Here is a 22,310-nt window from a genome sequence, read left to right as displayed (position 1 = left end):
ACTCAACACTACCCACAGACTCAACACTACCCATAGACTCAACACTACCCACAGACTCAACACTACCCATAGACTCAACACTACCCATAGACTCAACACTACCCACAGACTCAACACTGCCCATAGAATCAACACTGCCCATAGACTCAACACTACCCATAGACTCAACACTACCCATAGACTCAACACTGCCCACAGACTCAACACTACCCATAGACTCAACACTACCCACAGACTCAACACTGCCCACAGACTCAACACTGCCCACAGACTCAACACTGCCCACAGACTCAACACTGCCCATAGAATCAACACTGCCCATAGACTCAACACTACCCATAGAATCAACACTGCCCATAGACTCAACACTACCCATAGAATCAACACTGCCCATAGACTCAACACTGCCCATAGACTCAACACTACCCACAGACTCAACACTGCCCACAGACTCAACACTACCCACAGACTCAACACTGCCCACAGACTCAACACTATCCACTAACGTATAACGACGCAATGCCTGACACGGCTGTCTGCTGGCTTGACCACCGGATCGTGAGGCAGTAGTTGTTGCTGCTCTTGCATCTACATCAGCGGCCGTACGGAGGGAGAAGATTCGGTGGTAACGCAAAACCCTCCCCGCCTGCACGACGCCATCTACCAACCTCATCGTCTTGGTCTCCCCGCGGAGCTCCGCCTCCAGGCCGTCTCTGCGCGCCGCCTCCCGCTGCCAAGCGTCCCTGTGGCGGAGGTCCCCGTCGCGGAGGTCCGAGTCCCTCTGGCAGAGCTGCTCCTCTAGGTCGCTCAGCTCCAGCTTGAAGCTCTGCTCCACGCTGCGCCGCAGCTCCTCCGCGCCGCGCTGCACGCGCTCCAGCTCGCGCTCGTAGTAGTTGGTCTGCGGTCGTCATCGTCATCATCATCGTCGTCATCATCGTCGTGATGGACCGTCATTATCATCATCATTGTCGTCGTCATCATCGTCATCATCATCGTCGTCATCATCGTCGTCGTCATCATCGTCGTTATCATCTTCATCATCGTTGTCATCATCGTTGTCATCATCGTCGTGATAGCCGTCATCGTCATCATCGTCGTCATCATCGTCGTCATCATCGTCGTCATCGTCGTCGTTGTCATCATCGTAGTGATAGCCGTCATCATCATCGTCGTCGTCATCATCGTCATCATCATCGTTGTCATCATCGTCGTGATAGCAGTCATCATCATCATCGTCATCATCATCATCGTCGTCGTCATCATCGTCATCATCATCGTCATAATCGCCATAATCGTCATGATCGTTGTCATCATCGTTGTCATAATCGTCATAATCGTCATCATCATCATCGTCATCATCATCGTCGTGATAGCCGTCATCATCATCATCATCGTTGTCGTCGTCATCATCATCGTTGTCGTCATTGTCATCATCATCGTCGTTAACAATACCCATAATCGACAACACAGTTACATTCGGGAAGCGTGCATAAGCCACATGTGACAGATTCCGTCCAATCACAGACAGTTACAATCGGGAAGTTATTGCCGCTGCATGCTCATTGAGCACGCAAACGGCTCCACTCCGACTTGCCATGAGCGGCTGCTCATTTCAGTCTGAGCGGACCTACAAGAGGGCCCCATCCCCCGCCCCCTCCCGTCTGCCACGAGGGTCCCTGCCAACGGTCGCCACCGGTGATGGTTGCCGTGGAGACGCTCACCTTGGTTTCCAGCTTGATCCTCAGGTCCTGCACCTCCTCCTGGTGTCGCTGCCTCAGCCGCTCCATCGCCATCTCGGCCTCCAGCGGCAGGCTCGGGCTAGGCGAGCCAGGGCCTGCCGCGAGAAAAAACAAAAAAACACAAAGGTCCCCCGTGTAGCCTTAACAGACTGTTTGGGGCAAGTGCTATTTGCGAAGGCCGGCACGGCGCACGAGGGGGCGGGTGGCCAACACCACGCCCGGTCGCCTTTGTCTCCCCATTGGCGATGTTTACACACCGCAACAGGTACAAATTTTAGGCCGAGTCGACCTAGGGGAGGCCCAGGACCGGTTCTGATAATCGTCACCGGTGTTGGCCGTGAGCGGGAATCGAACTCGGGTCGCCGGATTCGTAGCGCTGACCGCTACACCACCGCTCCGCTCAGGACAAGACAAAGATCCCCCGTGTAGCCTCAACAGACTGTAGGGGCAAGTGCTGTTAGCGAGTAGCAGCACCTATGAAGGCCGGCACGGCACACGAGGGGGTGGGTGGCCGACAACACGCGCGAACACACGCACGCATGGCGACGATGATGACGACGCTGACGACGATGATGACGATGTAGACAGGTGACGACGTCGACGATCAAGGTAGCAATTCGTGCGGTGGGTGCTGCTGCTGATGATGATGTTGTTGTGAAGATGATGCTGCTGCTGATGATGATGTTGTTGTGAAGATGATGCTGCTGATGATGCTGCTGCTGATGATGATGTTGTTGTGAAGATGATGCTGCTGATGATGCTGCTGCTGATGATGATGATGTTGTGAAGATGATGCTGCTGATGATGCTGCTGCTGATGATGATGTTGTGAAGATGATGCTGCTGATGCTGCTGCTGCTGATGATGGTGATGATGTTGTTGTGAAGATGATGCTGCTGATGATGCTGCTGCTGATGATGATGTTGTGAAGATGATGCTGCTGATGATGCTGCTGCTGATGATGATGATGTTGTGAAGATGATGCTGCTGATGATGCTGCTGCTGATAATGATGTTGTGAAGATGATGCTGCTGATGCTGCTGCTGCTGATGATGGTGATGATGTTGTTGTGAAGATGATGCTGCTGATGCTGCTGCTGATGATGATGATGTTGTGAAGATGATGCTGCTGATGATGCTGCTGCTGATGATGATGTTGTTGTGAAGATGATGCTGCTGATGCTGCTGCTGATGATGATGATGTTGTGAAGATGATGCTGCTGATGCTGCTGCTGCTGATGATGATGGTGATGATGTTGTTGTGAAGATGATGCTGCTGATGCTGCTGCTGCTGATGATGTTGTGAAGATGATGCTGCTGATGATGCTGCTGCTGATGATGATGATGGTGATGATGTTGTTGTGAAGATGATGCTGACTGATGATGCTGCTGCTGCTGCTGATGATGATGTTGTGAAGATGATGCTGACTGATGCTGCTGCTGCTGCTGCTGCTGCTGATGATGTTGTGAAGATGATGCTGCTGCTGATGCTGCTGATGCTGCTGCTGATGATGATGGTGATGATGTTGTTGTGAAGATGATGCTGCTGATGATGCTGCTGCTGCTGCTGATGTTGTGAAGATGATGCTGCTGCTGATGCTGCTGCTGCTGCTGCTGCTGATGATGGTGGTGGTGGTTGCCCTTACTGCTGTGCGTGCCGTTGAGGGTTTTTCCCCGCGTCTCAGGTGACTTCCTGTCTCCCACCTCCGAGGCGTCTGCACAAAGACAAAGATCCCCCGTGTGGCCTCAACAGACTGTTGGGGCAAGTGCTGTTAGCGAGTAGCAGCACCTATGAAGGCCGGCACGGCACACGAGGGAGTGGGTGGTCAGCACCACGCCCGGCCGCCTTTGTCTCCCCAGTGGCGATGTTTACTACACACCGCACCAGGTACCCATTTGAGGCTGAGTCGACACACACACGCAACACAGGCGCACCACACACACGCACATGTACGTGCACACACACGCACCACACACGCACACATGTACGTGCACACACACACACGCACCACACACGCACACGCACATGTACGTACACACACACGCACACGCAACACAGGCGCACCACACACACGCACATGTACGTGCACACACATACACGCACCACACACGCACACACGCACATGTACGTGCACACACACACACGCACCACACGCACACACGCACATGTACGTGCACACACACACACGCACCACACGCACACACGCACATGTACGTGCACACACACACACACACGCACCACACACACACACGCACATGTACGTGAACACACACACGCACCACACACACACACGCACATGTACGTGCACACACACACGCACCACACGCACACACGCACATGTACGTGCACACACACACACGCACCACACGCACATGTACGTGCACACACACACGCCACACACACACGCGCATGTACGTGCACACACGCACCACACACGCACACACGCACACACGCACATGTACGTGCACACACACACACATGCACCACACACGCACACACGCACATGTACGTACACACACACAGAATCCTCACCAACTCTCACCACAGGTGCTGTTAATGGTACAGGGAGGTACGGGAGGGGGGGTGCGGGAGGTGCAGGGAGGTGCAAGGGAGGTACAAGGGGGGGTACGGGGGGGGGTACAGGTAGGTACGGGGAGGTGGGCGGAGGGGCGGGGGGATGCAGGGGGGTGCGGGAAGGGGGGGGTGCCCGTACCAGAATGGACGCTGTGTTGTCTCTGTGCTGCTCTGCGCACCGATTCAAGCTCAGCCTCCAACTCATCGTTCCTGTCCCGCAGCTCCTACATCATCACCAACACCGTCACCATCGTCGCGGATGTCAACACCATCGTCGTAACCAAGACGATCGTCGTAATCAACATCATCACCGCCATCACCATCATCATCATAATTGCAGTCATTATCACCACCATGTCAATATCATCAACAAAAGTATAATCATCATCATCAACACCATGGTTATCTCCATCACTACCACACCTCCGATTAGTGCGAAAGAAGTTCAAAATACATACTCCGCCATCACACCACCAGCGCCACCACCATTACCACCGCCAGTGTCATCACCGTCAGCGCCATCGTCGCCATCGTCATCATCGTCATCATCGTCGTCATCGTCGTCATCATCGTAGTCATCATCATTGTCATCATCGTCATCATTGTCGTCATCATCGTCGTCATCATCGTCGTCATCGTCATCATCATTGTCATCATCGTCATCATTGTCGTCATCATCGTCGTCATCGTCATCATCGTCGTCGTCGTCGTCACAGGAAGCAGCGCCGTGCTGCGCTGCCACTCACCTTGACGCGCTGGGCCACATCAGCAGGAGGCAAGGGGTGAGAGGTCAAGGGTCACATGGGGGGTGTCAGAGGGGACACATAACGACGACGACGAGAGGCGACACAATAAAAGACACCGTCTGGACAGGCGCTGTTAGCGAGCACCTATTAAGGCCGACGCCGCTCACCCGCAGAGCGGAGGCCCGCTAAACGTGCAAAGCGTTGACCCAACGTCGTTCCCGGCGTTCCACCGTTCGACCGCAACGAACCCCGCACCTCCCATCGTCACGGTTGGCTCAGCGTGCGGTGCGAAACGAAGAGAGTTCAGCGTGCGTGCAAGTGGGGAGGTGACGGCGACGAGGAGGAGGTGAGAGGTGCAGAGATGTGCGGTGAAGAGGTGCGTGGGAGGACAGCGAGGGATGGTGACCAAAGCGGGGATGACGAAGAAGCAGAGAGAAATTCTTGGTTCTTTCGGTAAAGTCACATAGAAGGGAAATAATAAAATAATAAAAATAAAACATAATAAAATACAATTCTCACGACGTTTCGGCCACAACGCAAGCAGCCGTCCTCAGGTGAAGAACAGGTCTGTCGTAAAAGACAGCGTCTGAATGAACACCACCAGGCTTGGCAGTGTATATTTAAGCTGGGTTGGAGGGGGAAGAGCGCCTTGTCAAAGCTTAAATATACGCTGCCAAGCGTGGTGGTGTTCATTCAGACGCTGTCTTTCCGACAGACCTGTTCTTCACCTGAGGACGGCTGCTTGCGTTGTAGCCGAAACGTCGTGAGAATTATTTTTATTTTATTATTTCCCTTCTACGTGACTTTACCGAAAGAACCATGAAGATGAACCCCTGCAGTCACGAAAGCTTTCAATCGAAATTTAAGCGGAGAGATGTGCGTTGAGGAGGTGGCGGTGAAGAGGAGGAGGAGAGGGATGGTGAGGAGGTGGTGGCGATGAGGTGATAGGATGGGGGAGGGATGGCGAGGAGTTGGTGAGTCGTAGAGGAGGGAGGCCTCACCCTGCACTGCTGCTCGTACTGGGCGACGAGGTGCTGAAACCGCTCCTCTTCGACGAGAACATCGTCCCCCACCTCCACATCGCTCCTCGCCAACTGCAAAGACAAAGATCCACCGGACAGCCTGTAACAGGCTGGAGGGGCAAGTGCTGTTAGCGAGTAGCACCTGTGAAGGCCGGCACGGAACATCAGGTGGGGTGGGTGGCCAGCACCACGCCCGGCCGCCTTTGTCTCCCCAGTGGCGATGTTTACACACCGCACCAGGTACTAATTTGAGGCCGAGTCGACCTAGGGGAGGCCCAGGACCGGTTCAGATAATCGTCACTGGTGTTGGCTGTAAGCGGGAATCCAACCCGGGTCACCGGGTTCATAGCGCAGCGTGTTAACCGCTACACTACCGCTCCCCACACACGCACACGCGCACACACGCACACACACGCACACACACGCGCACACACGCGCACACATGCACACACGCGGACACACACACACACGCGCACACACACACACGCACGCACGCACACGCACACACGCACACGCGCACACACGCGCAAACACACGCACACACACACACACGCGCGCACACACACGCGCACACACACACGCACACACACACGCACACGCGCGCACACACACACACACGCCTGCCCCCCACCTTGTCCGTGAGCAGCGTCTCCACGTCCTGCGCGAGTCTCTGCACCGAGTCCTGGGACTCGGACAGCCGCGACGAGACGTCCAGCAGCTCCCGCTCCAGACACTCCTTGCCCTGCGGCACACCACATCCAGTATACCGCCCCCGCTGGCCAACGTGCTCCGGCTACTACCGGTCACGTAACACGTGCTCCGGCTACTACTGGTCACGTGACGCGTGCTCCGGTCCGGCGGCGTTGAGCGAGAGGTCAAGACCTGGAGGCGCATGGGGGGATCAGGAGCCTGGGCTCGCATCCACGTCAGTGGCAGGGGACGACGCTCAGAGCGGTGCCAAAGGTGGTCCAGGAGGCAGAGGTCGCAACCGGGTACCCGATACCCGTACCCTATCCGATACCCGGCTACCCGTACCCGGCCAGGTACGGGTACCCGTTTGCGACCCTGGTGCGGCCGGGTACGGGTAGACCGTGAGTCACTGGTGAGTCACCGTTTGTCACTCATTTCCCAACGTCTTGTCTCTTCTCACAATTCAAGTTCCTAGAATCAACCCACCTGCGCCTGCAACATGGCTTCATCCCAGAGGTCGCAATCAGGTACCCGATACCCGTACGGGTACGGCCGGGTACGGGTACCCGTTTGCGACCCTGGTGGGGCCGGGTACGGGTACGGGTAAGGAATCAAAACCCGTTTGCGACCTCTGGTGTGGGGGGGTGGAGGGAGTCCACATTTGCTGAGCACCGCCTTCTCCTGGCGAGCCAGGGGTACGGCACCTTTGTCTCCCCGATGCTTTTGTGTCCACGGCGGCACCAGGTACTCGTTTAATGGGCGAGTCGACTTCGTAAGGCACGTGCGTGCGTGTGTAGTGGTGATGAGCGGTAGCGTAGCAGTTAGCGCTACGCTGCGCTAGGAACCCGGTGGCCCGGGTTCCACTCCCGCTCACGGCCAACACCAGTGACGATTATCTGAACCGGTCCTGGGCCGACTCAGCTTCAAACGAGTAACCCGGTGCGGTGTGTAGTAACCATCGGCACTGGGGAGACAAAGGCGGCCGGGCGTGGTGCTGGCCACCCCATCCCCTCGTGTGCCGCGCCAGCCTTCACAGGTACTGTCAGCTTACAGCACTTGCCCCGACAGTCTGTTGAGGCTGTATGGGGGATCTTCGTCTTTGTTGTTGATGATGCACACAGTCACACCTCTGTGAGCGTGTGGGTGCCTGCGCGTGGTGGTGGTGATAATGACTAGCGGCGAGCAGCGGCACAGCGGCTAGCGCGCTTGCGCTACAAGACCCGGCGGGCCGGGGACGATCCCTGCTCACGGCAACCAACGCCGGCGACGATCTGATTGGAAATCGAGACAGCGCCTACTGCAAAGGCGCTTCACAGCGATTAGAAAATTACACGCGAGATGACAGTGGTTTGAGATGAAGCATGGTGTTGTTGTTGCTGTTGTTGTTGTTGGTGTTGTTGTTAAACAAGAGAACAGGCACGAGAGTGTTAAGGAGGGGTTGGTCCAGGCCTCTTCTAAACCGGCGTGGTGCTGGCCACCCGCCCCCCCCATTGCGTGCCGTGCCGGACTCAAGAGGCGCTTGCTCGCTAACAGCACTCGGCCCGACTGTGTGACACCATCAACTATTTTTTATTTTACCAGGTAAGACCCCACTCAGATACGTAGCTCGTTTTGGGAAGCGGCCCGGCCACCACAAATGATAGCTCAACAAAGCGGCTCATCGTCGTCACGTGGCAATTTACATAGCAACCAAATACTCTGAACGCGTGATGTTGATTGGAAGTGGGGAGGGAAAATCCACGCGACCACAGGGATAGAGACAAATAAACAGCAGGCGTCCGGGTCGGGATTGAACCCACGAACTCCTGTATACAAAGCGAGGTAGTTAACTCTAGATTTGAAGCTTTCGTGACTGCAAGGATTCATACTCTTAGTTCTTTCGGTAAAGTCACGTAGGTAAAAAATGAAATCCAAATTTTTGCTTTATTTTTATTAATTTTAATTTCATTTTTTACCTACGTGACTTTACCGAAAGAACTAAGAGGTAGTTAACATCTCGCCAACGAGATCCCCCCTATAGCCCGAAAAGACCGTCGGGGCAAGCGCTGTTAGCGAGCAGCAGCACCTACGAAGGCCGGCACGGCACACGAGGGGGTGGGTGGGTGGCCGGGCACCACCACGCCCGGCCGGTCGCCTTTGTCTCCCCCAAGCGGCGACGTCTCCACACCGCGCCAGGGCGTCAGGGTCGGGATCGAACCAACGACCGCCCGCGCACCGGGCGAGGTGGCTAACATCTCGCCAACCCGCGGCGCCCCCTCGACGCGCCGGCGCACCTTGCAGAGCGCCGCGATGTGAGCGCGAAGCGTCGCCTCCCCGTGCTGCTGCGCCTGCAGCTGCGCCTGCAGCCGGGCGCAGGCCTCCAGCTCCTCTCGGTCCCCGGAGCTCGGCCAACGCTCGCCGCGTCGTCCCCGCGCCGCTCGCTCCTGCTCCAGCTCCCTGCTTCCCACCCACGGTGGCGAGATGTTAACTACCTCGCCTGGTTTGCGGGAGGGCGTGGGATCAGATTACGAGCCTGACACCTGCTGCTGTACATTTGGAGTTTGCGTGTCTCTCTCTGATCATCATCATCATGGTGGCTAGGAGATGTTAACTCCCTCGCCTGGTGTACAGGAGATCGTGGGTTCGATCCCGACCCTGACGCCTGCTGCTGTGTATTTGGAGTTTGCGTGTCTCTCTCTCTCATCATGATCACGGTGGCTAGGAGATGCTAACTCCCTCGCCTGGTGTACAGGAGATCGTGGGTTCGATCCTGACCCAGACGATGCCTGCTGCTGTACATTTGGAGTTTGCGTGTTTCTCTCTGATCATCATCATCACGGTGGCTAGGAGATGTTAACTACCTCGCCTGGTGTGCGGGAGGGCGTGGGATTAGATTACGACCCTGACGCCTGCTGCTGTATATTTGGAGTTTGCGTCTCTTTATCTCATCATCATCATCATCAGCACGGTGGCTATGAGATGTTAACTACCTTGCCTGGTATACAGCAGGTCGTGGGATCGATCCTGACCCTGACGCCTGCTGCTGTATATTTGGAGTTTGGTGGGGAGACAAAGGCGGCCCGGGGTGGTGCTCGCCACACCGAGTGTTGATTTGAGGCTGGATTTGTGCCCGAGGTGTGTGTTGGTCGTAATGGCGGTGACGATGGTGACGATGGTGGCGATGGTGGCGACGACGTTGATCATCGTGATGTCGATGATGTCAACGGTGGCGACGGTGGTCATTGTGATGGCGGTGACGATGAAGACGATGATGAAGACGATGATGACGATGGTGACGACGACGACGATGACGTTGATCATCGTGATGGCGATGATGGTAATGGTGGCGACGATGGTCATTGTGATGGCGGTGACGATGAAGACGATGAAGACGATGAAGACGATGAAGATGACGATGAAGACGACGATGACGATGGTTTCGATTTAAAGCTTTCGTGACTGCAGGGATTCATCTTCTTGGTTCTTTCGGTAAAGTCACATAGAATGGAAATAATAAAATAATACAAAATAAAACATAATTAAATCATTCTCACGACGTTTCGGCCACAACGCAAGCAGCCGTCCTCAGGTGGAGACCAGGTCTGTCGAGAAGACAGAGTCATTATTTTATTATTTCCATTCTACGTGACTTTACCGAAAGAACCAAGAAGATGATGACGATGGTGACGACGACGACGACGACGTTGATCATCGTGATGGCGATGATGGCAACGATGGTCATTGTGATGGTGGTGACGATGTTGACGACGACGACGTTGATCGTCGTGATGGCAACGATGGCAACGATGGTCATTGTGATGGCGGTGACGATGAAGACGACGACGACGATGACGATGGTGTTTGGTGGCGTTGGCGTTGGCGGTACCGTATTTGTGCTGCGCTGGCCGCAAGCCGCTCGTCGGCCTCCCGCGCCAACTCGGCGCTGTTCCTCTCCGCTCGCTCCAGCTCGGCCTTGAGGGCGGCGCGCTCACGCCGCACCCGCCACGCGTGCGCGCTGCAAAGGCAAAGACGCCCCGCGTAGCCTCAACCGGACCGTTGGGGCAAGTGCTGTTAGGGCGCAAGCACCTACGAAGGCCGGCACGCCACACGAGGAGGTGGGTGGACGGCACCGCGCCCGACCGCCTCTGTCTGCCCAGTGGCGACGTTTACACGCCGAACCGGGTACTCGTTTGAGGCCGAGTCGACCTAGGGGAGGCCCAGCACCGGTTCAAATAATCGTCGCCGGTGTTGGCCCCGAGCGGGAATCGAACTCGGGGCGCCGGGTTCGCAGCGCAGCGCGCTGACCGTGACACTACCGCTCCCCACATGCGCACTGCGGAGACAAATATCCCCTGGATAGCCTCAACAGACTTGTGGGGCAAGTGCTGGGCACCCAACCCTTCCGTGTGCCGTGCCGGCCTTCAAAGGTGCGACTCGCTAACAGCACTTGCCCCAACAGTCTGTTAAGGCTACACGGGGGATCTTTGTCTTTGTGCATGCGCGTGCGTGTCACTCACCGCGTGTGCGACACTTCCTGGGTGAAGGTGGCGAGGGCTGCCCTGTGAGCGGGGTGCCCGCTTGCTCTCAGCTCCCCCTCCAGGGCCCCCCACAACTCCGCCAGGGACACGAGCCCCCCACCACCCACACCTAGAGACTGCACGCAGACAAAGACAAAGATCCCTCGTGTTGCCTTAACAACCGTTGGGGAAAGTGCTGTTAGCGAGTAGCACCTGTGAAGGCAGGCACGGCACACGAAGGCAGTGGGTGGCCAGCACCACGCCCGGCCGTCTTTGTCTCCCCAGTGGCGATGCTTTTATACACCGCACCAGGTACTCATTTGAGGCTGAGTCGACCTAGGGGAGGCCCATGACCGGTTCAGCAGCGCAGCGCTAACCACTGTGCCACTGCTCCCCGCACAAGCAGAGACTGCACACACACTCACACTTACAAACAAAGATACTCACACAGATAGACACAGACGCACACACTCAGACACATCGCTACAGAGACACAGAGATGCCCATATAGCCTTGAAGACTGCTACACACCGCACCAGGTGCTCATTCAAAGCCAAATTGACCTGGTGGGGGATAGATGGAGAGTAGGCCTAACACCAAGGCCGTAATTATAATATATTTTGGGATGGACATATCAAATATGATCAAAATGTCCCCCCCCAATATATTTCACGGCACACACAGACAAAAATTCAGGCCGTTGAGGCAAGCACTGTTTTTAAATCCTTTATATTAAGTTCGCGTGCTTGCTTGCTTGCTTGCGTGCTTGCGTGCTTGCTTGCTTACGACCGTGCAAATCTTTCGGTCGTTTTTTAACCCACTTCCCGTGATCCAATCGAGCTGACATTTTCCACACAGACTCGTTGTGCCAGACAATTAATGTTCGTGAAAAAAAATTCCACAAATTTTACACTTTTTAGGCAAAAAAAATGTATTTTACATATATTCAAATAGAACTCATTCTTGGCTTTGGCTGAACGTCACAGTATAAGAGCCCAGAGCGTAACCCCTCCACAGGCCGTGGCGGAGTAGTGCAGTTGGTAGCGCCCTCGCTTCCCATGCCAAAGGTCGCGGGATCGATCCCCGCGTCCTCCACAGGCAAATATATATTTTTTAATCCTTTATATTAAGTTCGCTGCCACGCATATAAAGGATTTATAGTGAAAAACTTTGTTTTTACGGGTTATACTTATTGAGCATACACACAAACACACACGAATACAAAACCATCATCATCATCATCAAATGCTCTAACACTCGTTACCCACAATGCCTCTTACCTGCAGCACTTCCTGTGGATCGGGGACTCCTTCCTGCTGCCAGAAGTCGACCAATCGGGCAGCCGGGACGAGCCCAGAGCCATCGTCGAGGAAGGAGAGGGGAGGGGTCACTGCCCGGCAGCCCTGACGCACACAAGAGAAAGATCCCCCGTGTAGCCTCTAACAGACTGTTGGGGCAAGTGCCGTGAAGCAAGCACCTGTATGAAGGCCGGCACGGCACACGAGGGGGGTGGGTGGTCAGCACCACGCCCGGCCGCCTTCTTACAAGGCATGGTGAAAGGTAAGAAGTAATACAACCCAAGTTAAACTGGATGACAAGATCTAAAGCTATTCAACTAAATTATTTTTTAAATCCTTTATATTAAGTTTGCTTGCTTGCTTGCGTGCTTGCGTGCTTGCTTGCTTGCTTACGACCGTGCAAATCTTTCGGTCGTTTTTTAACCCACTTCCCGTGATCCAATAGAGCTGACATTTTGCACACAGACTCGTTGTGCGTGACAATTAATTTTCGTGAAATTTTTTTTCCAAAATTTTACACTGTTTAGGGAATTTTTAAAAAAATATTTAATTACCAATTGTTTAATGCTGCCAGACAATCATCTGACCCATAGGTGGCAGCCATCTCAAGCCAGAGGACGAGAGGACTCTAGCCGCCACGCATATAAAGGATTTATAGTGAAAAACTTTGTTTTTACGGGTTAATTTTTATTTTACCAGCTGAGGCCCACTGAGCGATAGTTATTTTTCAGAAGCGACCTGGCAATCACGAATGATTGCTTAGCGTGTGGAAAATTATAGGAGCCAATAACTCTAAAGGAATGTTGGTTCTTTATGTGGACGGAAAACCAGAGGACCCGGAGAAACATCCACAGGACCACGGGGAGAGAGAGAGAGAGACATGCAAACTCCAAATATACAGCAGCAGGCGTCAGGGTTGGGAACGAACCCACGACCTCCTGGACACCAAGCGAGGTAGTTAACATCTCCTAGCCACCGTGATGATGATGATGAGAGAGACACGCAAACTCCAAATATACAGCAGCAGGCGTCAGGGTTGGGAACGAACCCACGACCTCGTGTACACCAGGCGAGGTAGTTGACATCTCCTAGCCACCATGATGATGATGATGAGAGAGAGAGAGACACGCAAACTCCAAATACACAGCAGCAGGCATCGTCAGGGTCGTGAACGAACCCACGACCTCCAGGACACCAGGCGAGGTAGTTGACATCTCGCCAGAGCGATGATAACACGGACCAATGAGCCGGCACAGCGCCTGGCACGGACTGCGAGGGACGAGCACCAGTGGACAGTCGTGGGAGGAGTCAGTGGTGCCACGCGACCGCTGCGGTTAAGCGACAAGTCGCTGTGCGGACGAGGGCTGCGCGGGGCGCGGTCTCACCACCTTGCGAGGCGTGGAGGTGCGCGTGGGCGAACGGATGTAGCAGTCCACTCCGGAGGAGGGCAGTCGGCCTGCGGGAACACGCGGCAAGCGGAACGCCACTGCTGCTGCTGCCACCACCACCAGCACTACCCACAATGCAGCCATCATTGCCGCCAGCACTACCCACAATACCACTAGCATTGAAACCACCATCTCTTTCACCCAAGGCTGCCACCGTCACCACCATCATTATCAGTGCCATCATTACCACCACGACCACTCCGAATACCGAAGACAAAGATTCCCCGTATAGTCTTAAGAGACCGTTAGGGCAAGTGCTGTTAGCGAGCAGCACCTATGAAGGCCGGCACGGCACACGAGGGGGTGGGTGGCCAGCACCACGCCTGGCCGCCTTTGTCTCCCCAGTGGCGATGTTCACTACACACCGCACCATGTACTCACTTGAGGCTGAGTCGACCTAGGCGAGGCCCAGGACCGTTTAAAATATTCGTCACCGGTGTTGTCCGTGAGCGAAGAATCGAACTCGGGTCGCCGGGTTCGCAGCACAGCGCGCTAACCGCTGCACCACCGCTCTCCCCTGCTACGGCTACTACCGCCAGCGCCAGGCACGGCAACACGCCGCACCAGCTCGGCACGAGCGCGGTGCTGGCCGCGGGTGAGCCGGTGTAGCCGGGTCGAGCGTCACCTTCAGACTCCAGCGTCTCGGTTTCCAGGTCGCGTTCGCCCATCAGCTCCTCCTCCTCCTCCTCGCTCGGCAAACTCTGCACAGGAGGATTTATTATAATGACGTTATTCTAACGTGTTTTTACGGCCCTCCGTGTCGCCCGACTGCTGGATGACAGGGAGCTTCCTCCGTGCCGTGTCGGTCGCGGAGGTGATTTGACCGTACTTCATCGCGCCGGTCAGTGCGGGTTGGTGACGGGGGGAGGGGGGGGAACCCGGTAAGGTGGTTCAGACAGCGCTCACCGCTGATGTTGGCCGAGGCCGGGAATCGAACTCGGGTGACTGGTTTCATAGCGCGGCGAGTGTTGGCGAGCGAGTGTTGGTGAGTGAGTGTTGGTGAGCGAGTGTTGGCGAGCGAGTGTTGGCGAGCGAGTGTTGGCGAGCGAGCGTTGGCGAGCGAGCGTTGGCGAGCGAGCGTTGGCGAGCGAGCGTTGGCGAGCGAGCGTTGGCGAGCGAGCGTTGGCGAGCGAGCGTTGGCGAGCGAGCGTTGGCGAGCGAGCGTTGGCGAGCGAGCGTTGGCGAGCGAGCGTTGGCGAGCGAGCGTTGGCGAGCGAGCGTTGGCGAGCGAGCGTTGGCGAGCGAGCGTTGGCGAGCGAGTGTTGGCGAGCGAGTGTTGGCGAGCGAGTGTTGGTGAGCGAGTGTTGGCGAGCGAGTGTTGGCGAGCGAGTGTTGGCGAGCGAGTGTTGGCGAGCGAGTGTTGGTGAGCGAGTGTTGACGAGCGAGTGTTGGCGAGCGAGTGTTGGCGAGCGAGTGTTGGCGAGCGAGCGTTGGCGAGCGAGTGTTGGCGAGCGAGCGTTGGCGAGCGAGTGTTGGGGAGCGAGTGTTGGCGAGCGAGCGTTGGCGAGCGAGTGTTGGCGAGCGAGTGTTGGCGAGCGAGTGTTGGCGAGCTGCGGGCAGTGCGCGTTGCCGAGCCGTGGACTCACGTCGACGCTGTCGAGGGAGGTGGAGCGGCACGGCGCGCGCCCCCCGGCCCTCGCGACGGCGGCCGCCCCCCCGGTGTCCCCGGCGGCGGCGGCTGCGGTGCCGCCCGGCGGCGAGCGGCGCAGCGCGGCCTCCGGGACGGAGCGACGGCCGTAGCGCTTCCCGCCCCTCACCATGCGGGGCCGCGTCTCCAGCACTGCGTGCGCACGCACAACCAGCGACGATGACGACGACGATATGAAGATGGGAGAAACAAACGCACGTGCAATACACACGCGCGGGACCAGCGCGGCGACGGAGGAGGAGGACGACGACGACGGGGACGGGGATGATCAACGGGAAGAGGAGGAATCGGTGGAGGACCACCAGGCGCCCACAGGAGCAAGCGCGAAGGACCGCTCACGAGTCACGGCCGCGGTGGAAGACGGCGGCAAAACAGCGGCGTCACCGCCACCGCCAGGGAGAGCCGTGAGTGGGTGTGAGGGTGGCGGGCGTGAGGGTGGCGAGCGACAGGTGGCACCGCTACTGGCGACCGACCGGTGGCGTGGCACGCAGTTGGCGCGAGCTCCGGTGTAAGTAATTGGATGGGGGGGGAGGCGCCCCTCTTTGTGCAATTTCCATTCCCCGCTTTGTGTCTGTGCCCCTCCGGCCAGCGGGACCCCGTGCAGTTGCACCGCCTGCGCACTCTCAAAGTCAACGCGCTGCTTCCGAGTTGGCTTCGGGGCGAACAGATGTTGTTTTGCGAGCAGAAGCGGGCGGGCGGGCGGGTGGGTGATCGGGCGGGTGGGGGTGGTGCGTCTGAACAAAGCGCGGCGCCTGCGGGTGTGCGTGCGAGCGAGTGTGTCGGCGCGTGTGACTTTGTCTTTCTGTGTGCGAGCGTCAGCGTAGCGGTCGGCGCTACGCCGCCGCGCCACGAACCCCGCGACCTGAGTTCGATTCACGCTCACGGGCCAACACCGGTGACAATTATCTGAACCGATCCTGGCCTTCCCATAGGTCGACTCAGCCTCAAATGAATACCTGGTACGATGTGTAAACGTCGGCACTCGGGAGACAGAGGCGGCCGGGCGTGGAGCTGGCCACCAACCCACTTCATAGGTGCTACTCGCTAACAGCACTTGCCCCGACAGCCTGTTCAAGGCTACACGGGGGATCTTTTGTCATTGTCTTGTGCGTGCGTCTGGCTGTGTTTAGACAGCAGCTGTCCGAGTGCCGCGTGAACGGACGTGCATTATTAACGACAGTCGGAGCAAACGCACGGGGCGCGTGTCGTCACCATCGTCGTCACCATCGCCGCGACGGTGGTGACGATGGCGGCGGCGGCTGCTCCCACCCCTGCCGCCGCACCTCCGATCGGCACGGTTGGGCACGTGCGGTGGCGAAAGAAGTTCAACCGCCACGCGCACGTGCACACGCGTGTGCGTTACTAGACGCGCACACACGTGTGCGTTACTAGACACGCGGGTGCGTGTGCGCTACTAGACACGCGTGTGCATTACTAGACACGCGTGTGCATTACTGGACATGTGCACGCGTGTGCGTTATGAGACACGCGTGTGCGTTACTAGACATGTGCACGCGTGTGCGTTATGAGACACGCGTGTGCGTTACTAGACATGTGCACGCGTGTGCGTTATGAGACACGCGTGTGCGTTACTAGACATGTGCACGCGTGTGCGTTATGAGACACGCGTGTGCGTTACTAGACACGCGTGTGCGTTACTAGACACGCGTGTGCATTACTGGACATGTGCACGCGTGTGCGTTATGAGACACGCGTGTGCATTACTGGACATGTGCACGCGTGTGCGTTATGAGACACGCGTGTGCGTTACTAGACACGCGTGTGCGTTACTAGACACGCGTGTGCATTACTGGACATGTGCACGCGTGTGTGTTATGAGACACGCGTGTGCATTACTGGACATGTGCACGCGTGTGCGTTATGAGACACGCGTGTGCGTTACTAGACACGCGTGTGTGTTACTGGACACGCGTGTGCGTTACTAGACACGCACACACGTGTGCGTTACTAGACACACGTGTGCGTTACTAGACACGCGTGTGCGTTACTGGACACGTGCACGCGTGTGCGTTATGAGACACGCGTGTGCGTTACTAGACACGCGTGTGCGTTACTGGACACGTGCACGCGTGTGCGTTACTAGACATGCGTGTGCGTTATGAGACACGCGTGTGCATTACTAGACACGTGCGGCCAGCCACACGAGCGATGGGGCGACGAACCGCGACGTCAAATGCGTCGGGAGGGGGGAAACAAAAAACGCCCCAGCTATTTTGCACCCCGCTAAACTAACGGAAACGACAGCTGGATTTATTGACAAGTGCAGTCACTCGAAGTTCGTCGTTTGAACGGATGATTTTGTTGGGAAATGAAATCGTTGAGTAACATTAAACGAGGAACGCTCATCAAGACGCGACGATGTTCTTCCCAAAAACGTACGAGGCGATGGTCGCGGCTCTGACATCGGACGGTTGTCTCGGAGCATCGCGGAGATCCTAACAGGCGATTCGGTTGCGCTGCGGCGTGATGGCGGCGTGATGGCGGTGTGATGGCGGTGTGATGGCGGTGTGATGGTGGTGTGATGCCGGTGTGATGGTGGTGTGATGGCGGTGTAGTTCGGGTGCGGTTGCGATTTTGGTGCGGCTTCAGTGTGACTGCAGTGTAATTTTGGTGCAATTGCGGTGCGATTACGGTGTGGTATCAGTGTGATTGCGGTGCAGTTTGGTTGCGGTTTTGTTGCGGTGTGGCTGCATTGTAGTTGCGGTTTGGTTGCGGTGCGATTGCGGTGTGGTTCTGCGCGACGCACCGGGCTCAAGGAAACTGGTATCGTCCTCCTCGTCCGAGGAGGAGGAGCTCAGTGTCAGCACCTTGGACAGCACAGCCACGAATCCCTCCTTGAACTCGTCAAACGACACCTGCCGACGTACGGCGGCACACACACACACACAGACAAAGATCCCCCGTGTAGCCTTAACAGACCATTGGGGCAAGTGCCGTTAGCGAGCAGCACCTATGAAGGCCGGCACGGCACACGAGGGGGGTGGGTGGCCAGCACCACCCCCGGCCACCTTTAAATATTCGGATTCTCATTGTCCCAGTGGCGATGTTTACATGTCGCAGGTACTCATTTGAGACTGAGTCGACCTAGGGGACGGCCAGGACCGGGTCGGATAACCGTCAACGGTGTTGGCCGTGAGCGGGAATCGAACTCGGGTCGCCGGGTTCGTAGTGCAGCGGCGCTGACCGCTACACTACCGCGACCCACACACAAAGACCCACACACACAGCGGCACACGCACACAGACACACACACACAGACACACACACAGACACACACACAGACACACACAATCACACACAAAGACACACACACACAGCGGCACACGCACACAGACACACATAGACACACGCACACAGACACACAAACACACACACAAAGACACACACACACAAAGACCCACACACAAAGTGGCACACGCACACAGACACACATAGACACACACACACAAAGACCCACACACACAGCGGCATACGCACACAGACACACACACACACATAGACACACACATACATAGACACACACACACAGCGGCACACGCACACAGACACACACACATAGATACACACAAAGACCCACACACACAGCGGCACACAGACACACACACATAGACCCACATACACAGACACACACACACATAGACACACACACACAAAGACCCACACAGACAGTGGCACACACACACACACATAGACACACACACAGCGGCACACAAAGATCCCCCGTATAGCCTTAACAGACTGTAGGGGCAAGTGCTGTTAGCGAGCACCTATGAAGGCCGGAACAGTACACGAGGGGGTGGGTGGCCAGCACCACGCCCGACCGTCTTTGTCTCCCTAGTGGCGATGTTTACACACCGCACCAGGTACTCATTTGAGGCTGACTCGACCTAGGGGAGGCCCAGGACCGGTTCAGATAATCGTCACTGGTGTTTGCCGTGAGCGGGAATCGAACTCGGGTGGCCAGGTCCGTAGTGCAGCGCGCTAACCACTACACTACCGCTCCCCACAGCGGCACACACACACACAAAGACCCCCACACACAGCGGCGCACGCACTCACCTTCCCGCCTCCTCCTCCCAGCAGCGTCTGCAGCAGCAGCGGCGCGCTGTCCTGCATCTCCAGCCGGCGACACAGCTCCCAGAGGCCGTCCGCTCCGAGCCGCCGGTCCGCTCCACCTTCTGGGGGGCTCACGTCCACCCGCTCGCTCGACCTCACGCCTGCCCGCTCGTCTATCCTCCCGTCTACCCCGTCTCCATCTCGGGACGACGTTCTGTCCGCGTGGTCCGAGCAAAGCTCCGGCTCCCCGCGGTGATCGTCGCGGTGATCCCCGCGGTGACCGTCGCGGTGATCGTCGCGGTGATCGCCGCGGCGACCGTGCGGTGAGGGCGAGCGGGGCGAGCGGGGCGAGCAGCACGCGTAGAACTCGGCCCGCAGGCGCTCCACGTACAGGCGCTGCTCCTCCTCGTCCATGGCGGACGTCTGCAGGGGTTGGCGGATTGCGCAAAGATCACCATTAGACTCGTGGCAAGTTTGGAATCAGAATTTTTATTTAGACTCGAGGGGGAATCCAACGAGCTGAGAGCAGCACTTTTTTGCGGGTGTCCAGTACGGGCGGGTCAGCAAGTGACGGTGAGGTTGCAGTAATGTATGCGTGTATGCGTGTACGCGTGTTTGTATGTTGAACTTCTTTTGCACCGTACATAGCCAACCGTGGCTAATCGGAGGTGCGAATAGTAACAGTGGCGGTGATGGCGGTGTTGTTGGTTGTGATCGTAGTGATGAGGGTAGTGATGGAGGTGGTGGTAGTGATGATGGTGGTGGTAGTGGTGATGGCTGTGGTGATGGCTGTGGTGATGGCTGTGGTAATGACAGTGGTGATGCTGCTGGTAGTAGTGGGGAAAGTGCTGGTGGTGATGGTAGCCGATGGTGCCGATTGTTTCGGTGACGGTAAGTAATAACGGCACTTGCAGCTGCACAAGCTTCGGCACTGTGTGTCTGGGGCTTTGACCACGAAGCAGACGAAGCTTCACTCGCAAGACAAATACTCCGATGCGATCGAGACATCTCAGGTGTGCCACACGCTCGTTTTCTTCGTTAGCGGTGCCACGGGGGATCATTGGCGGGGAATTCCTAAACAGGAAACTTTAAAAAAGTCCTTCGCTTAGACGAAGTCCAGCGGTGCTGGACACCGTCTTGGGCAGAACATTTGTCCCCGCAGTCATATCGGGGACGCGTCCAATCTTGTCACAACTCGCTCGCTTCGGCGAACCGCCACCAATCCGGGCTTGCCAGGTGTTGTAGGCGTGGAGGTGCACGAGGTGCGGCCAGGAGATGGCGGTGCTCGGGGATGACCTCCACGTGGTTCAGCGCGGCGTTCTTTACTTTCGGGTTTTCCGGTTTCCCCCCAAACTCTCATTCGGGAAACTGGCCAAACATCCCAACGTCAAAACTAAACATTATTTTATTTTACCAGGTAAGGCCCACTGAGCTACACAGCGACCTGGCCACAAGTGATAGCCCAACGAAGTGGCTTATCGTGTGTAAATGTATAGCAGCCAAATGCTTCAAAGCGCACGTTGATTCTAAATGTGCAGGGAAAAAAAACGGAGGACCTGGAGAAAAATCCACACGACCACGGGGAGAGCGAAAAACACGCAAACTCCAAATATACAGCAGCAGGCGTCAGGGTCAGGATCACACCCACGTCCTCCTGTATACCAGGCGAGGTAGTCAACATCTCCTAGCCACCGTGATTATGATGATGATAGAGACACACAAACTCCAAATATACAGCAGCAGGCGTCAGGGTCGGGATAACATCCACGACCACCTGCATACCAGGCGAGGTAGTTAACATCTCCTAGCCACCGTGATGATGATGATGAGAGAGACACGCAAACTCCAAATATACAGCAGCAGGCGTCAGGGTCGGGATCACAGCCACGAGCTCCTGTACACCAGGCGAGGTAGTTAACATCTCCTAGCCACCGTGATGATGATGATGAGAGAGACACGCAAACTCCAAATATACAGCAGCAGGCGTCAGGGTCGGGATCACAGCCACGACCTCCTGTACACCAGGTGAGGTAGTTAACATCTCATAGCCACCGTGATGATGATGAGAGAGAGACACGCAAACTCCAAATATACAGCAGCAGGCGTCAGGGTCGGGATCACATCCACGACCTCCTGTACACCAGGCGAGGTAGTTAACATCTCCTAGCCACCGTGATGATGATGATGAGAGAGACACGCAAACTCCAAATATACAGCAGCAGGCGTCAGGGTCGGGATAACATCCACGACCACCTGCATACCAGGCGAGGTAGTTAACATCTCCTAGCCACCGTGATGATTATGATGAGAGAGACACGCAAACTCCAAATATACAGTAGCAGGCGTCAGGGTCGGGATCACAGCCACGACCTCCTGTATACCAGGCGAGGTAGTTAACTTCTCCTAGCCACCGTGATGATGATGATGAGAGAGACACGCAAACTCCAAATATACAGCAGCAGGCGTCAGGGTCGGGATAACATCCACGACCACCTGCATACCAGGCGAGGTAGTTAACATCTCCTAGCCACCGTGATGATTATGATGAGAGAGACACGCAAACTCCAAATATA

General features: G+C 56.4%; 1 protein-coding gene across 3 annotated transcripts in view; it reads right to left on the bottom strand.

The window, feature by feature from the left end:
* Nucleotides 1–22,310, bottom strand: part of LOC133356256 (ninein-like protein) — a 36,837-nt gene that overhangs the window by 8,094 nt on the left and 6,433 nt on the right. The window contains exons 2-16 of one of the 3 annotated variants that reach the window (XM_061573653.1): nt 19,741–20,160; nt 18,428–18,536; nt 15,599–15,792; nt 14,638–14,713; nt 13,950–14,020; nt 12,547–12,669; nt 11,267–11,403; nt 10,636–10,764; nt 9,044–9,209; nt 6,712–6,822; nt 6,060–6,152; nt 4,452–4,536; nt 3,384–3,452; nt 1,722–1,834; nt 669–898 (exon numbers count right to left, since the gene is read on the bottom strand). In XM_061573653.1, coding sequence (XP_061429637.1) covers nt 669–898; nt 1,722–1,834; nt 3,384–3,452; nt 4,452–4,536; nt 6,060–6,152; nt 6,712–6,822; nt 9,044–9,209; nt 10,636–10,764; nt 11,267–11,403; nt 12,547–12,669; nt 13,950–14,020; nt 14,638–14,713; nt 15,599–15,792; nt 18,428–18,536; nt 19,741–20,151 — 2,117 coding nt within the window. In that variant the 5' untranslated portion in view covers nt 20,152–20,160. The remainder of the gene's footprint in view (nt 1–668; nt 899–1,721; nt 1,835–3,383; nt 3,453–4,451; nt 4,537–6,059; nt 6,153–6,711; nt 6,823–9,043; nt 9,210–10,635; nt 10,765–11,266; nt 11,404–12,546; nt 12,670–13,949; nt 14,021–14,637; nt 14,714–15,598; nt 15,793–18,427; nt 18,537–19,740; nt 20,161–22,310) is intronic. The other 2 variants (XM_061573654.1, XM_061573655.1) reach the window with 2 other exon arrangements.

The sequence above is a fragment of the Lethenteron reissneri genome, chromosome 53 (assembly GCF_015708825.2).
Source record: "Lethenteron reissneri isolate LAM-NWPU_2019-01 chromosome 53, ASM1570882v1, whole genome shotgun sequence".
In the NCBI taxonomy this organism is placed as follows: Eukaryota; Metazoa; Chordata; class Hyperoartia; order Petromyzontiformes; family Petromyzontidae; genus Lethenteron; species Lethenteron reissneri.
Note: the sequence above shows the minus strand (reverse complement) of the source record. Positions and strands in the feature narration are given on the sequence as shown.